Genomic DNA, 24,996 nt, shown 5'->3' with positions numbered 1-24,996 from the left:
AATAGCTGAAGCTTGGCCAGGCAGAAGCTCGGAGACCAGAACTCCAGCTGGGTCCCCTGTGTGGGTGGCAGAGACCCGACCACTTGAGCCATCAGCAGGTCTCTCAGAGGTATGCACTAACAGGGAGCTGGAGCTGAGCATCCAATCCAGGCATCTCAGAGTGGCATGTGGGGGCCCCAACAGGTGCCCTAAGTGCCCCCACACAATGCCTGCTCTATTTTGGCAAATTTATTAAAAAGAGCCACTGAAGTGGAAGGAACAGAATCAGAGCAAGTGCTTGGGGCAGCCTGGTGATCACTCACTACTGCAGGCCATGGAAACTGAGGCACAGAGAAGCCTGCATCCCTTGGAGGGACCCACCACCTCAAGGCCGTCAGCGCTGCAGCATAGCTGGCTTGCCTCTGGGCTCTGGTCCAGGCTCTAGTACCACTCCCACCTTGGCCCAGGTCCTGACTACCCCCACGTCAGTATACTGCACTGTGGCATGGGTTTCCCAACACACACCCCTTCTGCTTGCCAGGGTTAAGTGGCACAGAATTGCGACTGATTTAACGAAACAGGAAGTGCTGCTATTTCAATGTCTGTGGGGAGCTATGCCCACAGGTGTGAATTCTTGGTAGTCTGCTCGGGCAACCAAACCCTAGGTCTTCCAGAAAACACAGGGAGGAAGTGCGAGAGAGGGCACCGGGCACCTGACCCAAAGTCAAAGTGCCCCCTCCCAGCCCTGCCGCAAGAGGAAGCCCAGCGTGGAGGGGGCGGGGGTTGTCCCGTGGGAGCAGCCCTGGAAACCCCGTGCAGGCTGGTACTTGCGGGACGGTGTTGGGGGAGGGAGGAGGTGAAGGTTAGGTAAGAGCTTCCCAGCTGCTCCAACCCCACCCCCCACCCCTTACAGATAAAGGCGCCCAGCCAGGGCGCGCTCCTAGCCGGCCTTGCAGCTGCGCCCTGGCAGCCATGTCCCACCGCCACGCACTGCTCGCCTGCGCCCTGCTGACCCTCCTGGACCTCGGAGAGGCTGGGAACCGGCAACCCACGGCTGTCTGCGGCCCCATTGTGCCTCGCAGGGAGTGGAAGGCCCGGGCGTCTGAGTGCGCCAAGCGCCTGAGCCACCCCGTGCGCTACGTGGTGGTGTCGCACACGGCGGGCAGCCACTGCAACACCCCAGAGCTGTGCGAGAAGCAGGTGCAGAACGTGCAACACTTCCACAAGCAGAAGGGCTGGTGCGATGTGGGCTACAAGTGAGTACTGGCGGCAGGCGGAGGGGGCCGCCAGCAGGGGTTCAGGGGGACTCCATCCCCACCCTCCATCACCATCTAAGGCTTGGCAGGTGCCCGCGGCACAGCAATGCCATGAGAACGGGTGAGTGGGCTGAAGGCCAGCTCTAGCACACAGCTGTCCCCTCTCCCTTCCAGGGGAAGCCCGGCTTCCAGGGTGGGGCCTCTGGTGGGAAGCAGCAAACCAGACTGAATATGCCAAGGGGCCAGGCTCTGGCTGGTTCGAGTGCGGCTGCCAGAGGCCTGGGGGCAGGACCTACTGCCTTCAACTTCTTCCTCTGCCAGCCAAGGGATGGGAGTGGCTGAGGCTGTTTTGGGCACAACAAACTGTAGAGCAAGGAGGGCAGAAACATGGTGCTGGGCAGGGATGGGGTTAAGGTCAATTGTGGGGCCGGCGTCCACCAGACTCACATGCAACAGAAAGGGCTGGGGCATGCTACATCCTACCCGCGAGTTCCCATGAACCCTGTAGGGCGTGGTCCACCTCGGCAAGGAGGGAACCAGCACTGCTAAGTTCTCGGGGTGCTGTCCAGCCTCTGCTGGGACCCAGGAGCCCAGGTGCCACTGCCCTTAGGCATCAACTACACAACAGGCCACGGGAGGACCACTGGGGTGGGGACACGGCCAGGAAGTGCCAACCCAGCCCTGAGCAAAGCCCAGTGAGGAGGCTGACACCCCCACCCCATGCTCCCTCTAAAGGGTAGGGTTTGGGGCAGGGTGGGAGGAGATCTTGGGGGGAGCAGGAACTTTGAATCGGTTCTGGGACGGGGAGCTGAGGGAGGGTATGGTGGGCGGGGAGTACTGGGGCAGAGGCTGGGCAGCTGGAGATGGGGGGCTATACGGGGCACAGGCAGGGTCTAAGGGGAGGAAGGGGTGGCTCTGTAAGGACTGGCAAGTCGCTGTGAGAAGTTTAATGGAGCAGAGAACTACAGGCTGACTTAAGGGAGAAGACAAGGTCGGGGTGGTGTGGCCATGGCACCCCACTTCCCAGGCCCTCACCAACGAGACCACTGCAGGGATGGGGCTCAGGTCAGACTGAGGAATCCCACAGACTCCCAAACCCAGATGGCACCTGCAAAATCCCAGGAATGCATGTTCCCAGGCCCTGCCCCTCTGTAGAAGACCTTACTCTAAGAAATCTGGAAACTTCCATGGGTACCCCAAGTTCCAAATGCTGTCACACTCAGCCTTTAAGGTGCTGCATCCAAGGACCAGCTAGCTTGGAACCTCAGGGTGGCCCCAAGCCAGACGCCTCTGTGGAGGCGGCAGACTGCAGGTGGCTCCTGGCACCTCAGGACCCTGAATGCCCCCGCTGCTCCTGCTCCCGCGTGGCCAGGGCACAGCGAGCACAGCCAGGCCACTGGGCCAGGGGCTGGCCAGGTGGGAGGGGTCCTGCGAACCAGATCCTGAGTGACAAGAGTCTCAGCTGGGCCCCAGGCTGAACGCCCTACAGCGGGGAGGGTGAGTGAGCAGGTGCTACTGCAAGGGGTGGGTCAAGTTTATTCCCATGCGTCAATCAAGTCATCAGAGATGCCTTCCGTGAAAGTCTTCAGGAAGTACTTCCGGGGTTGGAAACACACTACAGAGGAAGATAAATCCTGGGGCTCCGGGTCGGTCCTGCTCTCACCCTGAGCCTTGCGTCTCTGTCCCTGTGGCCCGAGTGACCACCAAGGGCAGCAAGCAGCCTGGGAATTGGGACACAGTGGGTGGAAACACCACAGAGACCTGGCTGAAACCCTGCCCAGCTGGCCACATCCTCCGGCCGGTGAGCCCACCTCTCTGCTCCCGCACAGGCAGAAGGGGAGCGGTGGATGAGGTGGTAGACTGCCCCCAGGAATATGTCACTCACTCATCAAGCCCCACCCATCCAACCACACAGCTTCCTGATTGGAGAAGATGGGCTGGTGTATGAGGGTCGCGGCTGGAACATCAAGGGTGACCACACAGGGCCCACCTGGAACACCAGAGCCATCGGCATCAGCTTCATGGGCAACTTCATGGGTGAGCTGGGCGCTGTGGGCAGCACACACAGCAGGGAGCCACCGCACGCCCCGCTGGCAGGTGGCCCCATTTTCTGAGCCTCTCCCCTCACTAATAGTGGGGGCAATTTTCAACCGCAGCATGGAGGGCGGGGTAGGATGTGAAGATTGCCGACACTGAGGTCAGCTTCTGGGCAGGCGGGGGCCCTCCCTGGGGGTTCCCCAGCCCCTCACGCTCCCCATGCACGGGTGAGGCACGCGCAGCTCAAGTCCAGCTCAGTGCTCGCCTTCACCCCACATGAGCCCCAGTCACACTCCCGCCTCTCTGCACCCCCAGATCGGGCGCCCCATCCCCGCGCCCTGCGGGCGGCCCAGAGCCTGCTGGCCTGCGGTCAGGCGCTGGGCATCCTGAGCTCCAACTACGAGGTCAAAGGCCATCGGGACGTGCAGCAGACGCTGTCGCCGGGTGACCGGCTCTATGACATCATCCAGACCTGGCCGCATTACCGGGAGTGAGGGCGGCGCCCCCGCCCGGCCCCGCCCCGCAGCCCTCCCTCCCCCACCCGGGCCCCCAGCGCCTCCTCCGGCAATAAACCACCTGCAGCTCAACCGGTGTCTGTGAGCCAGCATCTCCTCTCCCCTCCCCTCCCTGGGGGTCCCCCCAGCCTTCCCCCAACCCTCCATCCTCTCTGCTGCTCAGGACCCAGGGGCCCCGACCCTAAACCAAAACCCCACAGAGCCCAGCTGGGGAGCAGCTGCACAGCTGAGAGCCCAGGAATCAGCACCCTGTGGGCCTGGACAGCACCCACAGCCTCAGGGGCGGGGCCTCTGCTTCCGGCCCGGCCCGGGGTGCTCACTGCCACCCACCAGCCCCCACCCAGAAACACACACACATCCCACTCTTCCTCTCCCCACCCAAGCCCTGCCCTTCAGTCATCAGAGAGGGCCCCCCAAGGACAAATCTGTTTATTTACAAAATGCAGGTGTGGCCTGGGCAGAGGGCGGGGCCAGGGCCTCCCACACCAGAGACCCCCCCAAGAGCGGCAGAGCCCCGCCCCCCACGATCATGACCGCGTGTCCAGTCGGTTCATGTACTCCTGCAGGGCCTTCAGACGGGCGTCTATCTCAGCCATGTCAGCCGCCTGGTGGTCTGAGCTGTACTCTGAGGGTGTGGGGGGCGGGTACCCGTGGGGTCTGAGGTGGCAGGCCCCTCCACCCTGCCCCCATGCCACCCTGGGACCTCTCCTAGTGGGGCCTGGGGCCTGGGGGGAGGCAGGGCAGAGGCGGGGTCCCACAGGCTCACCTTTGATGGGGACCCAGCCCCCCGAGGTGGCCAGGCGTTTCTGATGATGGCTGCGTTCCAGAGCCGTGGACTTCTGATGGCAGGGGAGCCAGGAAAGGGCTCAGACACTCCACTTCACTCCTGTCCCCCAAATCCCACTGGGATTTCTGCATTTCAACAGGCATAAGGACTGGCAGCTGCTGGGACCCCCTCTTATGCCAAGTCACCCCTTCATGTCTTAGCACCCACTGAATTGACAAACTTGAGGTACACACAGGCAAAAGAATGGCCATGCACTCAGCACCTGAGCCAGTGTGTCCCCCACAACCCAACAGCCTCCCAAGGTCCCTGGCCACAGAGGCACCCTCTGCAGCTGGACCCCAACATGACAGGCTATCAGGGCTGCTGGCCAGGGCGACACTCACCATGTGGGACCCATTCCAGGACGTGGGGCTGGAAGGCTTCCGGGGCCTGCGAGCGCTGCTGGGGATAGTGGGAGCAGGGGAGGGAGTCTTGGCATCCGGGTCATCCCTGCTGGTTTCAAGGGCCCCGCCCTTCATCACCCCTCCCCCAGCCCAAGGCTCACCCTCTGGAGAGCGACTGGGAGAAGTCCAGCTCGCTGCCAGAGCTGGCGGAGGAGCAGCGGCTGCGGAAGCTGTCCACTGGAGAGAGGACCTGGTGTGAGTGCTCAGCCTCGCACCCACCGCACCCCCAAGCCCCCCACACCTGCCCACCTGACCCCACCAGCCACTACCACGACGTCCAGCCAGTTACCCGAGGAGCTGCGGTGTCGGGAGCGGTTAGCTGCGTCCCCGCGGCTGGTCACAGCAGCAGGAGGCCGGGCCTGGCGGGACCACGAGATGGACAGACCGTCCCCGCTCGCCCCAGCGCCCAGTCGGTTCCGCTGCTGCTGCTGCTGCCTAAAAAACAGAGAAGGAGACCCCTCCCCATGGGTGGCTCAGCCAGGCAGGGAAGGGTCCTGCTGCACCCACCTCCCCAGCGGGTTCCAGGCCAAACCCATAGAGGGCTGAGGGGCGCTGGCCAGGTGGGAAGAGGAAGCGGTGAGCAGGCAGGGGAGGGCCCGGGAAGGGTGCAGGGTCAGTGAGCAGCGGGAGCTGGGGGGTGGGGAGGGAGGAGGGCGTTAAGGGAATGGCGATGGAGGTAGATGGGAGGCCCCCAGCCAGGCGTGGGGCAGCTGAGCAGGGCACTGCCCTCACCTCATTTTGATCTCCCTCTGTTTCTTTTCCTTGGCTTTCACAAAGGCCGTGGGGTCGAAGCGGGTGGCACGACCACCTAAGATAAAGTGGAGGTGGGGTTATGGGATCGCCCCTGGCCACCATCCCTGCCTCCGCTCCCCGAGCAGGGCAGGCCCAGACCTGTGGGCGAGGGCGAGGGCCGAGCAGGCCGACCCCGGCCCCGGCCGCTCTCCCGAGATGAGGACCGAGCGGCCGCGCGGCCCCGCGACGTGGAGCGTTCCCGGGACGTCGAAGCCCGGTTTTCCCTGGCCGAGGCCGGCGCCACCGGTGTAGTCCGTCTCCTGGGAGCGTGAGGCGCGCTGTTAGTGTTCCTGGCGGGCGCCTGGACAGCCCCACCCCGGCCCGGCCCGACAGCACCTTCTCCAGCTCCCAGACGCGCACTGCCCAAGAAATCCCCTGCCAGACCACGGGCCTCTCCAGGTCCCCATTTCTAGTCCCGGCCTCAAGACCCGCACCCCTTTAGGCTCCACCGTGCCCGGCCCCAAGCGCACCTGCCGGCCCTGTCCCTCACCCTCTTTTGTACAGGGCCAGCTCGCCGTTGAGCGTCTTCAGCCGCGCGCGCAGGCTCCGCTCCGACGCCTTCACCTCCTCCAGCTGCCGGGAGGGGAGAGGCGCGCAGAGGTCCCCAGGGAGGCCGAGGCCCGCGCCCCCGCCGCCCCGCCGGCCGCCCCGGCCCTCACCTCCTTGGCCAGGCGGCGGCAGTCCTGGCCGCGGCGGCCCGACCCCCGGTGTCCGAGGCCGCGCTCCTGCCGCAGCTCCAGCTCCAGGCTGTGCACGAGCCCGCGCAGGGCCTCGGCCTCCTGGCGCGCCGCCCGGCCGGCCAGCGCCTCCTCGCGCGATCGGCCCAGCTGGGTCTCCAGCTCTCGCTTCTCCGACATCAGGCGCGACACCCTATGGCGAGGGTTGGGAGAGAGCCGCTGGGCCCCATGCACCCTACTCCTCCTCACCCACACCCATCATTTCACTTCCCCTAGCAAAGGGCCAAGGCAGGGGACCCCCTCCCCCCCGCAGTGCCAGTTAACCTCACGGGGAAGGACCAGGGCCATATTACCTCCCCCTCCTCCGGGAGGGAGCCTAGGGGCAGCGCCGCGTGCGCGCGTGTACACACACACACACACACACACCCTCACACGCCCTCGTCCCCGGGGCCAGGGGATGCAGGGCTGGGAACCCAGCCGAGTGAGTTCTGATTCTAAAGGATTTCTAGCTGTCCCACAGAGGGCCCCCACTTCCAGCTTCCGGTCTGACAGGCTCCCATTTCAGGGAGGACTCCGTAAAATGCAAGGCTGATCTGATCACACAATCCTCTCCCCGGCGAAAGAACACCGTGGACTACTCCCTGGGACTCCTGCCTGCCATGTTTGTAGCAGCAACAGGGGCGGAAGGAAGTGAAGCAGGCACCGCTGACCCCCGGGGGACCTGGACAACACTCAGCCCAGCGCCCCTCCCTCCTGCTGGCTCACTCCCTGGGCGCCAGGCAACAGCCGGAGCTGGGCCAGGGCTGGACAGCAGAGCTGGGATCTCCCGGTCGGGCAGCTGTGCTGCGGGAGGCTTGGTAAGCTGCAGGCTCCTACTGCGCACTCCTCAGTTTATATGGATCGCATCTCACAACGAGAAAGTTAAAAAACAGGGACCAGCACTGTGGCACAGGGATTGTCACCACCATCCCATAAGCAGTGCTGGGTTCGAGTCCCGGCTGCTCCACTTCTGACCCAACTCTGTGCTAACGTGCTGGGAAGCAGTGGAGGATGGCCGGAGGATGGCCCCAGGACATGAGTCGCCACCACCCAGGTGGGAGACCCAGAAGGAGTGTGACCCTCCGGCTCAGTGTGGCCCAGCCCTGCACTCGGGGGCATTTGCGGAGGGGACCAGTGATGGAAGATCTCTCTCTGTCTCTCTTCCATCTCAATCCCTCCGTCTTTCAAGTAATATATTGTGTATTTTTTCTAAAGGATTTGTTTATTTTTATTTGAAATACAGATTTACAGAGAGAGGAGGAGAGACAGAAAGATCTTCTGTCTGCTGATTCACTTCCCCAAATGGCTGCAATGGCTGGAGCTGAGCCAATCTGAAGCCAGGAGCCAGGAGCTTCCTCCGGGTTTCCCATTAGGGTGCAGGGCCTGAGGACTTGGGCCATCCTCAGCTGCTTCCCAGGGAGCTGGATGGGAAGTGGAGCAGCCAGGACTCAAACTAAGCATCTAAATGGGATGCTAGCACTACGGGCAGAGGCTTATCCTGTTAAGCCACTGCACTGGCCAATATATTTTTAAAAGGAAAATGAAAGAAAAAGCATTTATGAGATCATCAGAGAAGTACAGCCACACCCACAGGGGGGCCAGATGACCTGGGGTACTGGTCATCCTGGATGGGTACGTGTCTCTAGTGCCTCCCGGGTGACATGTAACCATGAAATGCTCTGGGCTTACGAAGCTGCTAACCCAGCATGGGATCCGCCCCTCTGAGCAGACCCAACAAGACCAGCACCACGTGCAGAGACTGAGGCCGCAGGGCCCGTGCACGCGTGACACACTGCCATCCACTTCTACATGGGCTCGCGCCCTTTCCTAAGGAACATTCTGGAAACCTGGGGCTCCCCAAGAAGCTTCCATTCAGTCCCCGCAGCCTGCCTCCTTCTCCTGGGACCCCAGCCGAGACGCCTTGGCGAACCTGGCCCGCCTGTGCGCTCTCTGCTCTTCCTCCCACCTGCCGTGGCTCTGAGGCGCCTCTCCCTGGTGCCGGCACCAGCCACAGCAGAGCGCTGCATACCAGCACCATCTCTGCTTTCTGTTCGGCTCTCCACGCCCGCTGGGACAGAGGCTGCACCTGTCTGGCTCACGGTGCAGGAATGCAGGCCCCGGGGCCAGGCCGCCTCCCTCACCTCTACCCCGCGTCCCAGGCAGGACAGCCTGGACAGCTGTCTGGGCCTCACAATGACACCAACAATGACAGAGCTACACGCTTCCGGGAGCTGATGAAGAGCGTTTGGACCGCAAGTGTCAGGGAACATAGAGCACAGAAACAGTAATTAGGGGCCGGGGTTGTGGTGCCCTGGGGCAGGCAGGCCACCACCTGGGCCGCCAGCATCCCACGTGGGCACCAGTTCCAGTCCTTGCTGCTGCACTTCCTATCTGCTCCCTGTCAATCCGCCTGGGAAAGCAGCGGAGGGTGGGCCCTGCACCCGCACGGCAGGCCCAAGTGAAGCTCCAGGCTTGGCATGCCCCGGGCCCTGCTGTATGGCCCGTTTGGAGAGTGAGCCAGTAGATGGACAATCGCTGTTACTCTCTGTAACTCTTTCAAATAAATAAAAACATCTTGAACACCATTAGCTAGTGACAGATAGTGCGCACACTCAGTAGATGTTGGATGAACGAATGAATGAACGAATGATTCTCCTCCCAAACTCTGACTTGGCCGCAGGTGCCGGCCCCAAGTGGGTTCTGCCGAAAGTTCCAAAGGCTCAGGGTGCCCCCATGTGGCCGGCCTGGGAAGCGCAGGCGCCTCCGCGGGAGGACGCTGACCCAGCAGCTGACCCCCAGTCTCCTCTGCCCCTCAGCCCAGCCCAGCACAGCCAGGCTCCTCCCGGCAGACCCAGAGGGCAGAGGACGGGTCCTCCCTGCTGGCACCTGGTCCGCAGCACTCACAGTGCCCAGCACGAGGTCCCTGCATGCACCCACACCCGACCCCATGCCGGCCGCCCAGGTCGCACTCACTGCTCCCGCAGATGCCAGATCTCCGTCTCCCGGGAGTCCCGAGCGTCCTGGCCGTCCAGCCCGCGCAGGCGGCCCAGCTCCTCCTTCAGGGAGCGGATGATGCCCTGCAGGACCACGGGGTCGGGCTTGCCCTGGTACGGGAGGGGCAGCGGGTAGTGAATCCTACGGGAGGGAGGACCAGAACCGGGGAACCTCAGAGGCTGAGAACCCCCTGCAGGGCACCCCAGGACTCCAAACTCAACAATCCCCCAATCCTCCCGGGGTAAACGCAGCAGGCTGGGGGGGGATGGGGGTCCAGTCCCTTGCACAGGTAACAGGCTGCCGATGTCCGCTTCGCCAGCAGGGGGCGACAAGGCCGCGCGGCAGATTGCACGGACCACCACCCAGGAGCCCCTCGCGAGCGAGGACAGGGCCCCCCAACAAGCACAAACTACAGCCACTTCCTTGTCACCCCTGCTGGAGGGGGTGCTGCTGCACAAGCCTAACTCCGTTCCTCTATTCCCCCATGGAGGAATCTGCCTCACGGATGCTCCCCTCAGCCACTTATGTTCTTAGAGTATTCTCCCCTTCTCACTGGGAAACCCAGGAGCCGCGAGAGCTGAGCGGACACTGTCCCCTGCCCATGGCCATCACCAGCCCCTTCTCTCCCTCACCACCTGCCCGTGTCCAGGCGACCAGGGGGCTCCTCCCCGGCCTCGGCCCCCACCTGTCAAACTCCACGGAGTAGATGAGAATCAGGTAGCGCTTCGAGTTGAGCTGGGCTGACCTGGGGGCCACGGAGCCGGGCCGCGCCCCCATCTTGCGGTTCCGCAGGGACTCCAGGTCTGTGTAGGTCAGCAGGTCCAGCGTGACGGACTCACTGCTCTGTCGGGAGAGGGGAGCGGGAGCTGCTGCCGGGCCTGCGTGCACTCCTGTTATTGCCACACAACTCTTGAGTGCACATCTGTAGCAGGAAACGCCAGCATCCCACATGGACGCCGGTTCAAGTCCCGGCTGCTCCACTTCCCATCCAGCTCCCTGCTCGTGACCTGGGACCACTGCTTGGGCACCCCCTGCCACCCACGTGGGAGACACGGATGCAGTTGCAAGCTCCTGGCTTCAGCCTGGACCGGCTCCAGCCACTGCAGCTGTTTGAGGAGTGAACCAGCAGACAGTTCATTCCTTCCCTCTTTCAAACCGTTAAAAACGAATGTGAGTGGCGCTAGTCTTCCTCCACAGCACTAAGTGCTAGCAGAACTGGGACAAGCCGATCGCAGCTGAGAGAGGAGTCAGGGCCTTGTGTCTCCCGGGGAGACGGAGGGGAAGGGTTTCCCGCAGAGCACTCCGGCCTGGACCCCCCCAGCCTCGGCCCTGGCCCTACCTGTGTGAGAGCCGACTCCAGCATGTTACAAAAGATGTTGAACTGCTTGAAGTTCCCGGTCTTGTGTGTCAAGTCTTCAATGACTGACGGAGGGGGGAGGGAGAGGGGGAGTCCCTCCTGAGATCTGACCACTGGCCCAGCCAGAGGCAGGGGGCACCCAAGCTCTCCAGACCTCCCCCACTCCAGCACCTCCACCCACAGCCCCCTCCCTCTCACCACCACCTCGCAGAGCTGCTGGCCAAGCACAGAAGGGGCAAGTAGGTGGGGTCCCTGTGGGCTGGGGGGACACACTCCGCCCGCCCCACCCCAGGCTGCCACACTCACAGTTGGCATCGAACTCGCCCCGCCACTGGTCAGCCGTCATCCGGTCCTCCACCTCCAGCTCCAGCACCTGACCAGACACCACCATGCGCACGGCATGCTCCACGCCCCGGAAGACATAGTCCACCTGCAGGCTGGCTGGCTGGTTCATGGCCAGGGTCACTGCGGACAGGGAAAAGCAGGGCTGGGAGCGCAGGGCCGGGAAGGTGGGTGGAACAGCAGGGACATGAACTGGCACTTATATGGGATCCCAGTGAATGCACGATGAAGACTTTAGCCACTGGGCTACCACACTGGGCCCTTGCCTCACTTTCCTAATCTGGTAAATGGGTAGACTAAGAGCCCATGCAGGCGTACAAGAATGTATGGTTGCCAATCATATCACCTTAGTGAGACCATCACTCACACCATGAATGTTTGTGCAGAAAAGCTGAGCTGGACAGAGAGACCAGGATCGGTGGGGTGGGCAGAGCAGCAGAGCAGAGAAGGGGCTGGGAAGGCTGTGGCTCTGGGGAGAGGGCTCCGGGCGAGGGGACCGCCAGGGCTGCGGGCTGCCTGGGAAGCAGCCCATTCCCAGGGCCCCTGCTCTCCCAGCCAGGAGCCCGGGAGCTGGGGGAGGTGGTTGGCCTGCGCCCTGAGCTCGGACCCCAGGTGCTGGCCCAGAATGGGGGCTTCCCCCTGCCCCACAATGGGTCAGAGTGCTCAAATAAAACCAGGAGCTGGGGAGGCCACAGGAGACCAGCGTGAGGGCAGCCAGCATATGTGTGAACAGTGTGGGCAGGCCTGCTTCCCTGGAGGGAGACCCTCCCATACCCCGCAGTGTAGGGGCAGGCGGTGGGAACAGCGACACCTGGGCCAGCTGTGGGCTGTTCTCAGAGCCGGGAGGTCAGTGCAGGCAGCAGCCGCTGAGCAAGCAGAAAAGGGTAAGAGATGGTGAGATCAGAGACGGCGGGGCCGACGGGCACTCACGCTCCTCTATCCGCCCGGGGCGGCACCTGCGCTCCCCCCACCGAGCCTGGCAGAACCTTTGGAGAAGGCGCCAGCCTAAAAGCTCCGCAGAGACCCGGCCAGGCCACGTTACAGGGGCCCCGGAACACAGATGTCCTGACAGTCTCTTGTGCTTTCTGGAGGGGGTTCCGGAAACCTGGGGACCCCTTCCCCCAGGAAACCCACACTAGGGTAATTTCTGCTTGGCTCTGAGGGACCAGAGGTGTGGGTTAACAACCCAGGGTCTGACTGTTCATTCCAATGACTTCCTCACTCTCAGGCCAGATGCCATAGATCCCACCCACAGCCCCACCCCTCACACCCCGCCAGCCAATCAGCAGCCGCACCACGCCGTTGCCATGGCACTGGAGGTCGGCAAGCAAGCACAGCATCACCATGCCCACCGAGGGGAAGCGGTGCCCTGCTCACACCTCGCCCCTGCCCTCTTTCCCTGCTCCACATCTTGCCCCTGCCCTGCTACCCTGCTCACATGTCGCCCTGCCCTCCTTCCCTGCTCCACACCTCACCCCTGCCCTCCTCCCTCTCTGCTCCACACCTCACCCCTGCCCTCCTTCCCTGCTCCACACCTCCTCACCCCTGCCCTCCTTCCCTGCTCCACACCTCCTCACCCCTGCCCTCCTCCCTCTCTGCTCCACACCTCCCCCCTGCCTTCCTCCCTCCCCACTCTTATGCATACGTCCCCCACCCCATTCTCTCACGGAGAGCAACCCCTTCCACCCTGCACCCTGCACTTTCATTGAATTTAGTCCCAGCCCCACCACCTAGGCACCTGTTGTTAGTTCTCCGCTGGAATTCAACCCTTTCCTGCGCACACCACCTCCTCCCTCACCTGCACAAGCTTCGCCCTCACCTCTCCAGCCCAGCTCCTCTTCCAAACGCTCTGTCGCTTCTGATGGAATAAATCCCGCATGTGTGCGGCCCGACCCTCCTCCCTGGCCCAGCCTCCAGTGGGAAGGTTCTGGGTTTCCTTCCTCTCCACAGAACCCCACTCTCCTCTCTCCCTGTGTGACACACCCCATCAGTCCCCTTATTTCCAGCCCGCTCTGTGCAAGTGGAAAAGGGCCAGTGCACTCTGCTCGCCACTTTCCCACCCTACCCCGCAGTTCGCCACAGTTCCTGACCCCATAGCTCCCAGGGCCCCCCTGTATTCCGCAATTCCATCACCCCACCCCCACACACCAGTCCCACGTTCCACTTTCCCCACACCACTTTCCACCTACATTCCACAGCCCACCCGAGTCCACGCTCTCCCAAGTGGTGAGACACTTCCCCTCACGGCAGGTACAAGTTACAGCCCTGCACTTCCCAGAGCCCCCTCCCCGGGGAACAGTCCCTCACCCATTTCTGGGATCCCCCAGGGCCACTCCCCTCCACCCACCGCCAGACCCTGGCCCTCTACCCACATCCTCCATCCTTACTACGGGACCAGGGCCGCACCCTGGTCATTGATATCACCCCAATTCCAAGCTCGCCCTCGCTCATCTTCCCCAGCTTCAGCTTCCAGCACCAGCCTCAGGTTCGACCCTTGCTAGCCAGTAAAGTCAGGCCTGCACCGGGCGTGCTCCCCCGTGGTCATTAGGGAAGGTGAAACTGACCCTTGCTTACAATCCTATAGCCAGAGTCAAGGAATCAGGTCCCCAATTAATCACCCAGCCTCTGCCCTGGCCTGTGCCTCCTAGCACCAACCCACCCGTGGTCTCCCGCCTGGCACCTGCTGCAGGCTGGGGCCCTCTGGGCTCAGACCCCCAAGCTCCTATGGCCTGGCCTGGGGTGAGGCACCTGCCCCCTCCTGGTCCTCTCCAATAGTACAGTGACCAGAATGAGAGGTGATTGAGTCGATGCATAGGAGGTGCTTCCTGGGGCTGGCACCCTGACAGGATAAACTAACCTTCCACAGGCAGCTCTGGCGTCCCACATGGGGGCTGCATCCAGCTCCCTGATTGTAGCCTGGGAAAGCAATGGAGGATGGCACAAAACCTTGGGGGAACCAGAAGAAGCTCCTGGCTCCGGGCTTCAGACCAGCCCAGCTTCAGCCATTCATTGTGGCCAATTGGAGAATGAACCAGTGGGTGGAAGATCTCTTTCCCTCCTTTATAAGTTTGTCTTTCAAATAAAAAATAAGTCTTAGGGTCCAGCCCAATAGCCTAGCAGCAAAAGGTCCTCGCCTTGAATGTGCCAGGATCCCATATGGGTGCCGTTTCTAATCCCAGTGGCCCCACTTTCCATTCAGTTCCTTGCTTGTGGCCTGGGAAAGCAGTAAAGGATAACCCAAAGCTTTGAGACTCTGCACCTGTGTGGGAGACCTGGAAGAGGCTCCTGGCTTTGAATCAGCGTTGTTCCAGCAATTGCGGCCGCTTTAGGGAGTGAATCAGTGGATGGAAAATCTTCCTCTCTGTCTTTCCTCCTCTCTGTGTATCTGACTGTCCAATAAAAATAAATCTTTAAAAATAATAAGCGTTAATGAATGGAAGATGTTTCCAACAGTGGCTGCACTCGCCACTGCCATCCCTGTACTGGGCCCATGAGAAGCTGGCAACCTTCTTGAACTGCAATGCCCTGCCTGGAGGCATTGCAGTGGGGATCGCTTGTGTCACAGGAGACCACGTGCACAGGGTTCCTGGCCCTTCGGAGGGAGCCTTGGTCTCTCCCCTCCACCCACTCTCCAGGGTCCCATCAGCGGAGTATGCTCTCCTGCAGGAAGGCCTCTCTGACTCTGGCAGGGTCCCCAGCATCCCCAGCCCTGCCCAGCAGAGTGGCCACAGGAGAGGAGTGTGTTGACAGCAGTACCCTCCCCACCTCGGCTCCAAGCCAGCCCCAGAGTGTTTCATGAGTGGGCCATGGCACACCAGGGACCACAGTCTGCCCAGTCTGATACCCAACCCTGGCCCCACCCACCACCCGAAGCAGGGAGAACTTGGGGTGGCCGACACCACAGAAGGACCACCTAACATCTGTGCCCCCACTGGGGGAGGCTGAGTCCTGGTATCACCCCACCCCCAGGGGGAGGGCCACACACACCCACCTCCGCAGCATCAAAAGCTACTTTGAGGTGCGTGGGCAGCGGGGCCACGTGTGAGGCTGACCTCCTCACAGAGACCTGATGATTGTGGGGCAGCAGGGAGGGGCTGAGCCATGCAGCCAAGCAGGGAACCGCAGCCAGATGGAGGGAATGGCAAGGACAGTGGCCCTGCGGTGGGGACGGGTTTGCTGGATTCAAAAGACAGCCAGGACGCCCGGAGTGGCTCAGCAGTGTGGGTGAGGGGGCTGTGGCGGGAACTGAAGGAAGAGAGGAGGAGGAGGCTGGGTTGGCTAAGGAATTCGGAGGCCAGCTGAGTGAGGTGGGAGCCAGGAACACGGTCTGAAAACAATCTAGGGCCCGCACGGTAGCTCAACCTGCTAATCCTCCGCCTGCAGGCTAAAACATCCCATATGGGCACGGGTTCCAGTCTCGGCTGCTCCACTTCCCATGCAGCCTAGAAAAGCAGTGGCGCATGGCCCAAGGCCTTGGGACCCTGCACCCGAGCAGGAGAACCGGAGGAAGCTCCTGTCTCCTGGTTTCAACTTGGCCCAGCTGGGGGATGAAGCAGCACATGGAAGATCTGATTTTTATTTTCATAGGATTCCCTCCAGGGGGAGGAGGCAGAGGCCAGGAGCCCAGGGAGGAGCTCACAGCAACCAGATCAGGTTAAACACAGGAGACGGTGAGACCAGAGTGGCTGCAAGGGAGCCCACTCGGATCTGCTCTGCAAGAGGCACTTGTACCAAGAGTGGGATGCGCTTGATTCCACTCACCACGTGTGTGGGTGACGGAACCGGGAGGCAACGCAAGACAACCCCCAGACCAGCCAGGAGCAAAAAGACAAATGTCGCGTGTGCAGGACCCCACGCATGCCCTGGGGTGTCCCGGGGGCGGGCTCGTGCGTCTGGAGGTCTGGGAGTCATTAGGGAATGCAAAGGCAGGGAGGCAAGCCATAAGATAACGAGGTCCTCGGGTCCAGGAGGACGCTGCTAGAGCCTCCCCCGGGGTCCAGCGCCCGGCCCCAAGGCCTCTGCAGAACAAGTGGGAGAACCGAGATTCGAACTCGGGCAGCCCTCAGATCACATCTAGGTGAGGCTTATAGCGCCCTGCCGCCGTCTCCCCTTCGGACAACTTTAGAGACCCGGGACACACCCCATAACTCACACCGCTGTCCTCCGCCCCATCGCCCCGAGTTAAAGGGCACCCAGCCGCCGCCGCCCCTCCCCGATCGCCCCCCAGCCCCCGCCCCCCAGGACGGCCGCCCGGGGCCCCGTGCACCCGCCGCTCCCGCCGCTCCTCACCTCCTCCGCGGACACGAGCCGTTCAACCGCCGACACTCCGGCCCCGCCCCAGGAGCCGGCTTCCTCGCTCCTAATTGGCTCGGGCTCTCCCACAGCCTAATTTCCATTCGTCCAAGCAGACGACCGTCAGGCTGTCCCGCCCCACCTCAGGCGAGAACCCGCCCTCTCGAAGGCGTTCCAATCCGAACTGAGGGAGTTCCCGCACGTCAAGACCCTCTCCAATCATAACTGGTTCAACGAGCTGCCAGTCACGCAAAGAGGTTGGGTGTAGGGATGGAGGCTGGGGGGGAGAATCCCGGAAGGAGCTCCTGGACTCCGCCCACGCCTGCTACGGCGGGCTAGGCCCCGCCCAGGTGGGCGTGGCTGGAGCAGGGAGTCGGGTGTGCGCGCGCACCGTGCGGTGGTGGCCGCAGGTCCGGGAGCTGTGGGAATGTTCTCTGGGTCGGGACCGGTTGATGGTCGCTCGGTGCGTTCTGAGGCTGCGGTGAGCGCTGTGCAGGCTGTGGCTTACGTAAAAATCCATGACGACGCTGCAAAGTGAGGCTTGATTTTGACTTGGATCTCCATTTTGCCGCCAGCCAAACAGGCTCAGAGAGATATAAACGCTTTCCTGGAGAACCACGCGGCTCCTGAGTGACTGATGGAATTGAGGGGAGCAAGAATACAGAAACACAAGCACGAGAAAGTGGGTCGGATCTTTCTGCCTCTGAAATATTATTTCTTTAAAAGATTTATTGTAAAGGCAGAGTTACAGAGAGAAGGGAAAACAGAGAGGTCTTCCAGCCGTTGTTGCACTTCCCACATGGCCGCAGTCATCGGGGCTGGAACTCCATCCAGGTCTTCCACGTGGGCGCAGGACCCAAGCATCCCAGGCCATCCTCCGCTGCCTTTCCAGGTAGCAGGGAGCTGGAAGGGAAGTGGGGCACCCTATGGGATGCCAAGTTGTGCCACAACGCTGGCCCCTACAAAGACTCCCAAAAGAAAAAAAAAATCACTTAGCATATGACATAGCAAATTCCATGCCCGAAAGACCTAACAAATAGTACAAACATTGCAAAAATCCCCCCAAACAGCAGGCCTGGACGAACCCCTTATGCACAGAGAGGGGAGGACAGTCATATTTCTCCAGCATGGCCAAGGGGACGTTGTAAAAAAAAAATTCATTACAGTGTAGCTAGCTCATGGTTCAACTTCACAGTATGGATGACATCATCTGAATTCTTTTTTTTTTTTTTTTGGAACATTGCCGTCACACTCCATTCATATGCTGGCTGTGTTTTTGGAAAGAAAATGTTTTCTCCAGGCTTGCTTCTGGCTCAGTCCTTTAGACGCCTGCCTCATTTCCCCTACACAAGGGCTTGGGGACCAGAGAGCCACATTCTTGCCTTTGCAAGAGCCTGGCCAGGTCCCTGGTGAATTAGCACCTTGGACAGCGGACCCTAGGTGGGACTTATACCTACCCCAGGACACCTACCTGCGAACCACATGGAAGCAAACATCCCATCCACACCTGTCTGTCATCCAGTAACCCACCCCCACCAACTGCGTGCCCCACATCCCATAAATACACAAGGCTACTCCGCCAGCCCCCCAGGCTAGGTGAGTACAACAGGTCACAAACAGAAGCGGAAGACAGCAGTCTTTCCTGGCTGCCCATTAAAGGTCTTCTTTTGGGGGGCGTTACCCAGCCATCATCCCGTACTGGAAGGCCTGGGTCAAGTCCGAGGCTCTGGTTCCAACTGCTGCTACTGCACGACCTGGGGGGCAGCAGGTGGTGGCTCAAGCGCCTGGGTGCCTGCCTCCCACGGGGGAGACACCGGCTGGGTTTCAGGCTTCTGGATTTGGCCTGGCTGTCACAGGCATTTGGGTCATGAGCCATCAGAGAGGAGACAGTCTGTGTATGAGAGTATGTGAGGGTGAGTGTCCTTCACACAGGAGCGAGGGACCAGAGGAGAGAGAAGAGGAAAAAAGTACAGGCTGACACTGGGAGTGCAGAGGAGACTCCGGAGGAGCTGGCGCTGAGCTGGGAGGGAAATGCTGAGCTTGGGGTGTCCAGAAAGGTAAGGGAAGCCGCCAGGGTCCAGAACACACCCATGGGGGGGCTGTGCACAGGGTCCAGAACATGCCATGGGGGGGCTGTGCACAGGCACACATGTCCTGTGCTGGGCAGAGCAGTGAACGTCATGGTAACCTGATCAAAGGTGGGTCAAACCTCGTGCACAGAGGAGGGCGCACACACCACTGGAGCTGGTCCAGGCTGAAGCCAGCAGCCAGGAACTTCTTTCAGTTCTCCCACGTGGATTCAGAGGCCATCCTCCCCTGCTTTTCCAAGCACGTGAGCCAGGAGCAGGATGGAAAGTGGAGCAGCCAGAATTCAAACTAGCATCCAAAGAGGATGACATGCATGGAGGCATGATGGACCAAAGCACGGAAACCCTGCACCCACATTAGAGACCTGGAAGGAACTCCTGGCACCTGGCTTGGGGTCAACTCAGCTCTGGCCATTGGGACCATTTGGGGAGTGAACCAGTGAGTGGAAGATCTTTCTCTGCATCTCTATTCTAAGTCTACCTTCCAAGTAAATATAAATAAATCTTAAACACACACACACTCACACAGCAAAGATAGCTTTCAGGGCACACATAAATCTTAACAAAAAAAAGAGAAGACCGGCAGAGAAGCCAGCACCTAGGCGCATTAGAGTGAATGCCTAAGGGGAAGCAAAAGGAGCGGATGAAATCAAATTCCACCAGCAACAATGGATCAATCGGTTGATCGCAGAGAACCAGTGCAAGTCTAGGCACCTGCAGTGTCAAGCCAAGGAGCTAGGGCGGGGCCTAGGCTGAGGGGAGGGGCCTAGGCTAAGGGGAGGGGCCTCGGCTGGGGGAGGGCCTCAGCTGGGGCGGGGCCTCGGTTGAGGGGAGGGGCCTCAACTGAAGATGGGGCTTGTGAGCGATGGATTTAAGTGGTTAAGAGCACAGCGATGTAGATGACCTATTACTGTCCTTACAGAAACATCTTTTTATTTCTCCTGAATGCAACAGTGTATGACTTGCCTTTGGAGAGAAAGCAGTGAGACTGGTTCTGCCGCGCAGGGTGTTAAAGCTGCACAAGGTTGGCCTCCCATGGGAGTAGCCCTGGGTTCAAGTCCCGGCTGCTCCACTTCTGATCCCGCTCCCGTTAACGCACCTGACGAGCAGCGGAGAATGGTCCAAGTGCTTGGGTTAGAAGCCAGGTCCCGGCTTTGGTGTTGCAGCTATCTAGGGGGTGAACCAGTAGATGGAAACTCTTGCTCTCCCTGTCTCTCCCTCTTTCTAACTCAAATAAATAAACAAAGCTTTCAAAAAGAGAAGAAAAAAAATGCTTGGCTGGAAAGGGTGGACCAGGGTGGAACCCAGCACCAAGGCAGCAGGCTCTGGTGAAACTGGGGTGGGAGTTGGCAGGGGTGTAGGGGGCAGAGCTGGGGAGACCGAGTCAGGCTGAGAAGCTGAAGGTGTGGCAGAAAAGGCTGATGGATTGGCCACAGGCATGAAGAAAGCAGTAGTGTCAAGGGCAACGGCAAGGTTTTGGCCTGAGCCAGCAGGAGAACTTGGACTGGATCCCAGCAGGAGGGAGTTACAGGAAGATGTGCAGCCCCGGCTGGGGGGTGGGGACGGGACTCTGTGCCAGGACAACATGGCGAGACCAGAAGCAGGCTCAGCGTCCAGCCTTGGCTCAGCCCCCTGCTCACCGAGGGCTCCTGGGCAAGATGAAAGCCCACGCTAGACTTCCATTTTCCCCACCTGACACAGGGGAACTGCCAGGAAGAAAAAACCCTCAGCACTGATGAGGGACCAACACACATGCATTAGACAGCTCCCCACTCACCCCCAAAATCCACTGACACAGGATGAGACCTGGAGTCTCACTGAGGACAGCAGCCGGCAGTACTGGTGAGCATGTGTCCTGTGCCCAGGAGAGACCATCCCTCAGGTCACCCTGGGGCCCCTAGGAGTACCCTCATTGGTAAGTGGGGGAACCAAAGCTTGGGAGCTGTGAAACGCCTGGTCCACCATGTCCACAGCTGCACTCCCATCCTGCCCCATCAGCCAGCATCCATCCAGCAGCCTCCTGCATGGTCCAGCATCCCGCCCCAGCTGCCAGCATCCATCCAGCAGCCTCCTGCATGGTCCAGGCCAACTCCTGCCCAGCCTCCCTGCCCCCATGTCCCCCTGTGTTCTGCATGCTCAGCTGAGAGCACCTGGTGACAAAACTTAACTCAGCCTGCATCCTTCTGCTCAAAACCCTCCCGTGGCTCCCACTTAACTGGCGAGCCACACCTGGCTCTCGCCAGCAGCCCCAGAGGCCTTGCCCAGTCACCGCCCTGCCTCCTTCAACCTGCTCCGACTCTTGTCCTATTTCCCTGGGCTCCCCATCACTCCTTCCCAAACCTGCCAGGCTTGCTCCATGCCTTAAGCCCTTGGCATTTGCTGTCTGCTGTCCCCTCTGCCTGTGGGCAGCTCTGTGGGGGCTCCATGGGGCCCACCCCTTCACCTTCTTCAGGCCTCCAACGTCCATGCCACTTGTCACAGGGGCTACCTCCCAGCCCGGTTCTCTCTTCCTCCCCCACCTCACCCTCACCTTCGCATAAGCAGTGTCCAACACCAAGGAGGCGCTCCATGCATAGCACCTGCCTGTAGCATGGCCATTCACGTCATCATGAGGCATTGTGGGGACCACGCATGGAGGTGACTGCTCCTCAGAGGTGCAGTCCCCAGGTTACAGCCCTCCCAATCCATGGCCTTTGCCTGGGAGGGAGCCCATGTCAGGAAGTCCTCCAGCCTGGGGTCTTCCCTGACTCTCTTCCAGCGACTCTACTCCTCTCCATCCCAGACCAGGCACCCCAGAACTCCACCCCATAGCCCCGATACCAGGGTTTTGTCCACCGTGCTGGCTGCATCTGGTTAATGGGCTGTGAAACCCAGCAGCACCTCCCCATGGACTCCATCAGCACCCAGGCTCGAGGGGTAGAGGCTCGGCCGACTAAGGCATAGGACAAGTACCTGTGCTCTGTGCGCTGCCTCGTGACGTCAGCCAACTTCCTCCTGTGAGTCAGAAGCTTCCAAATAAATAGAGAAATAAATAAAATAACCTTCCACTCTATAACCCTGCTCCCCGCTCTGGGACCCCCCAAATGATATTAACAGCGACACACGTGCACCTGCTGACAGAGCCCCCGGTACGGGCAGTTGCACCAGCAGTGACTCGGGGACTCCTCTCCTCATTCAGCATAGCTGGGCTTCCCACTGGACAGGTGCAGAGACGCTGGCTATGACTGGAGAAAGCCGAGACAGGGAAGGGGAGGGCTGCGGCCCCGGCCCGAGCCTCCCTGGGGAACCTTGCTGGGAACACATCAGTCCACTCACCCGCTGGCCTGCTGGCCTCGCCTCTCTGACCCACTCTCCACCGACAAGCAGCACTCAAGGAGCACAGCCCATATTTAGAGCCCCAGAAGGGCAGGTGCACCCCAGCCAATACCACCATTTCATCCCCATTTTACAGGCTGGAAAACTGAGGCCTCGCCTTCCAGGAAACAGAAGCTAGAAAGCATTTCCAAGAACTTACATTCCTCACTGATCTCTTTCTCCTTTTTTTTTTTTAAGATTTGCTTATTTATTTTTTATTGCAAAGTCAGATATACAGAGAGGAGGAGAGACAGAAAGATTTTATGTCCATCGATTCACTCCCCGAGCAGCTGCAATGGTCGCAGTTACACCAATCGAAAGCCAGGAGTCTGAAGCCTCTTCTGGATCTCCTACACAGGTGCAGGATCTCAAAGCTTTGGGCCCTCCTCTACTGCTTTCCCAGGCCACAAACAGGGAGCTGGATGGGAAGTGGGGCTGTCAGGATTAGAACCGGCTCCCATAATGGGATCCCGGTGCATGCAAGGAAAGGACTTTAGCCACTAAGCTACCACACCAGGCCCGTCTCTCTCTCTTTCTCCTTTTTAAAAGGGGATTTATTTCATTTATTTGAAAGGTACAGTTGGGCCCAGTGTGATGGCTCAATTAGCTAATCCTCTCCTTGCAAGTGCCAGGATCCCCATGGGTGCCAGTTCGTGTCACGGCTGCTCCACTTCCCGTTCAATTCCCGGCTTGTGACTTGGGAAAGTGGTTGATGATGGGCCAGAGTCTTGGGACCCTGCTCCCACATGGGAGACCCAGAAGAAGCTCCTGGCTCCTGGCTTCAGATCAGCTCATCTCTGACCATTGCAACCACTTGGGGAGTGAACCAAAGGATGCAAGATTCTTCTTTCTGCCTCTCCTCCTCTCAGTAATTCTATCCAATAAAAATCAATCAATCAATAAATCTCAGAAAGGAAAAGAGGGAAAAAAGAGAGAGGCAGAAAGAATGAACAAGATCTTCCACACACTGGTTCATTTCCCAAATCTGGCACAGAAACTCCATCTGGGTCTCCCACTTGGGTACAGAGTCCCAAGACTTTGGGCCACTTCCACTGCTTCCTCAGGCCATTAGCAGGGAGCTGGATCAGAATTGGAGCAGCCAGAACACAAACCGGTTCCCATATGGGATGCTGGCATTTTAGGCAGTAGCTTAAGCGGCTGTGTCACAATACTGGCCCTTATCCATCTCTCTTTAAGAGGCAAGAGAGAGAAATGGCTGAGGGAGTGACTGCCTGCCAGCGTCCTAATCCCAGCCTTCAGAACTGTGTAGCTCTGTGCTCCCTAGTTAGTTTTCTGGAACCTTCTGCATAATGGGCATAATGACAGCAACTTTCCCATCAGGCCTTGCTTAAGAAGTAATCAATTTCGGGCCCGGCGCGGTGGCCTAGTGGCTAAAGTCCTTGCCTTGAATGTGCTGGGATCCCATATGGGCACCAGTTCTAGTCCTGGTAGCTCCACTTCCCATCCAGCTCTCTGCTTGTGGCCTGGGAAAGCAGTCGAGGACGGCCCAAAGCCTTGGGACCCTGCACCCGCGTGGGAGACCTGGAGGAAGTTCCTGGCTCCTGGCTTTGGATCGGCACAGCACTGGCCATTGCGGTCACTTGGGGAGTGAATCATCGGACAGAAGATCTTCCTCTCTGTATATCTGACTTTGTAATAAAAAAAAAAATAAATCTTAAAAAAAAGTAATCAATTTCAAGGGCTGGCATTTTGAAATAGCGAGTACAGCTGCCACCTGAGGTGTTGGCTATAGGAGCACTAGTTTGAGTTCTAGCTGCACTAGTTTGAGTTCAGTTCCCTGCTAATGGTCTGAAAAGGCAGAGGAGGATGGCCCAAGTGCTTGGGCCTCTACACCTATGTAGGAGACCCAGAAGAAGCTTCTGGCTTCAGACTGGCCAAGTTCTGGTTGATGTGGCCATTTGAGGAGTGAACCAGTGGATGGAAGATGTCTCTGTTTCTCTCTAACTCTGCCTTTCAGATCATTAAAATTTTAAAAATATATAAAGATAAACAAGTCCAAATCCACACCAAGTGAGCTGGTGGCCACACCCATCATGGGGTAGGGTTTCTGACAGCCCTACATACTCCAGCATTTGTCCCTGTTCCCAGGGGAGTCCCCTGGCCTGAGTCCCCGCAGCTGGAAGGTGGGAAGTCAACATTAGCAGGTAGATGTGCTTGGACGGTGAAGCCCTCTTTGCAAGGGTGTTAGCATCCCTGGCAGAGACAGCAACCTTGCCCCAGACTCAGAGAGGACAAGGTCCTGCCTAGGTCACACAGCTCATGCGTGGCAGGCTGCAAAGCCAGGCTTGTGTGTGTGTCCAGATGCAGCTGACCACCCTCCAGGGAGCGCCACCCCCATGAAGCTCCAGGGAGCAGGTGAGGGGTGGCCCCTGTCCCAGCTTCACCTGGGGCTCTGTGGCCCCTCATTCTTGCTTCCTGCTTAGCCTAGGGTGCCTCTACTCCCTGAGCGCTCTAGGGTGGGGACCCTGAGGTGGCGTGGGTGATAGTGGAGGGTGCAGCCCCCTCTATCAGCCTCTGATTGGGGCCCTGCAATCCCCCAGGATTTGGTGCTTGGAAAGCTGACGTTGGGTTGCTATGGTGATGGGTTTGGGGCGGTTGCCATGGCAGCAGAACTAGCCCGGGTTTAAAAATATCTAGGAGGAGGTTTGTGTTTGTGTGTGAGTGTGAGTGTGTGACCGACCGTGCTGTTGTGTGCGACCAAACGGGAGAGCTCGGGATGTGTGTGTTTGTGGGGGGTGGGGGCGTGGAGATGGGGCCGTGTGCGGGCCGAGTAGCACACAGCCTCCCTTGTGTATTGTGTGTGTCACTGGGTGGCACCCAACCAACGTCTGAACATTGTGTGTCCCGGACTCTGAGTGTTTGCGGCCACCTGCATGGTGTGCAAGGCCTGACGGAATCTGCCCACCAGTCCACATGGCTCACGCCAGTAGCATATGTCTTATGTGACCTAGGCCATGTATGTCCTGAGGCTCTGATCATATAGGTGGAATTTCTCAGGGTACATAGCGCCAGACAGGTAGTTGG

The 24,996-nt window shown here is 59.9% G+C and overlaps 2 protein-coding genes across 3 annotated transcripts; one reads left to right on the top strand and one right to left on the bottom strand.

The window, feature by feature from the left end:
• The first annotated feature begins 905 nt into the window (after positions 1-905).
• LOC121166923 (peptidoglycan recognition protein 1-like) lies at positions 906-3,856 on the top strand. Its single transcript, XM_040996269.1, has 3 exons — positions 906-1,235; positions 3,151-3,272; positions 3,588-3,856. Exons 1-3 carry the CDS (start codon positions 952-954, stop codon positions 3,764-3,766), a joined length of 585 nt encoding a protein of 194 aa, XP_040852203.1. The 5' UTR covers positions 906-951; the 3' UTR covers positions 3,767-3,856.
• Positions 3,857-4,215: 359 nt separating this feature from the next.
• LOC121166922 (centrosomal protein CCDC61) lies at positions 4,216-16,554 on the bottom strand. 2 transcript variants are annotated; one of them, XM_040996267.1, is made up of 14 exons: positions 16,508-16,554; positions 11,183-11,341; positions 10,859-10,941; positions 10,205-10,362; positions 9,499-9,660; positions 6,469-6,679; positions 6,300-6,382; positions 5,909-6,069; positions 5,750-5,825; positions 5,307-5,452; positions 5,119-5,194; positions 4,958-5,015; positions 4,554-4,626; positions 4,216-4,412 (listed from the first exon to the last, which is right to left on the bottom strand). In XM_040996267.1, exons 2-14 carry the CDS (start codon positions 11,328-11,330, stop codon positions 4,315-4,317), a joined length of 1,533 nt encoding a protein of 510 aa, XP_040852201.1. In that variant the 5' UTR covers positions 11,331-11,341; positions 16,508-16,554; the 3' UTR covers positions 4,216-4,314. The 2 variants fall into 2 exon arrangements, with proteins under 2 accessions (XP_040852201.1, XP_040852202.1); XM_040996268.1 differs by having other exon boundaries at positions 4,958-5,012.
• Between the last annotated feature and the right edge of the window lie 8,442 nt (positions 16,555-24,996).

Source organism: Ochotona curzoniae, unplaced genomic scaffold (genome assembly GCF_017591425.1).
Source record: "Ochotona curzoniae isolate NIBS_2020 unplaced genomic scaffold, NIBS_Ocur_1.0 patch260, whole genome shotgun sequence".
NCBI classification, from domain to species: domain Eukaryota; kingdom Metazoa; phylum Chordata; class Mammalia; order Lagomorpha; family Ochotonidae; genus Ochotona; species Ochotona curzoniae.
The sequence above is the reverse complement of the archived record's forward strand: the minus strand, read 5'-3'. Positions and strand labels throughout refer to the sequence as shown.

Excerpts from the sequence above, each read along its gene's own strand:
- LOC121166923 (XM_040996269.1), top strand. The coding sequence starts at position 952 with ATGTCCCACCGCCACGCACTGCTCGCCTGCGCCCTGCTGACCCTCCTG. Across the intron at positions 1,236-3,150 it reads TGGTGCGATGTGGGCTACAA|CTTCCTGATTGGAGAAGATG; the intron begins GTGAGTACTGGC and ends CCAACCACACAG. Across the intron at positions 3,273-3,587 it reads CTTCATGGGCAACTTCATGG|ATCGGGCGCCCCATCCCCGC; the intron begins GTGAGCTGGGCG and ends CTGCACCCCCAG.
- LOC121166922 (XM_040996267.1), bottom strand. The coding sequence starts at position 11,330 with ATGAACCAGCCAGCCAGCCTGCAGGTGGACTATGTCTTCCGGGGCGTG. Across the intron at positions 10,363-10,858 it reads TGGAGTCGGCTCTCACACAG|AGCAGTGAGTCCGTCACGCT; the intron begins GTAGGGCCAGGG and ends CTCTCCCGACAG. Across the intron at positions 6,680-9,498 it reads ATCTGGCATCTGCGGGAGCA|GGTGTCGCGCCTGATGTCGG; the intron begins GTGAGTGCGACC and ends CCCTCGCCATAG.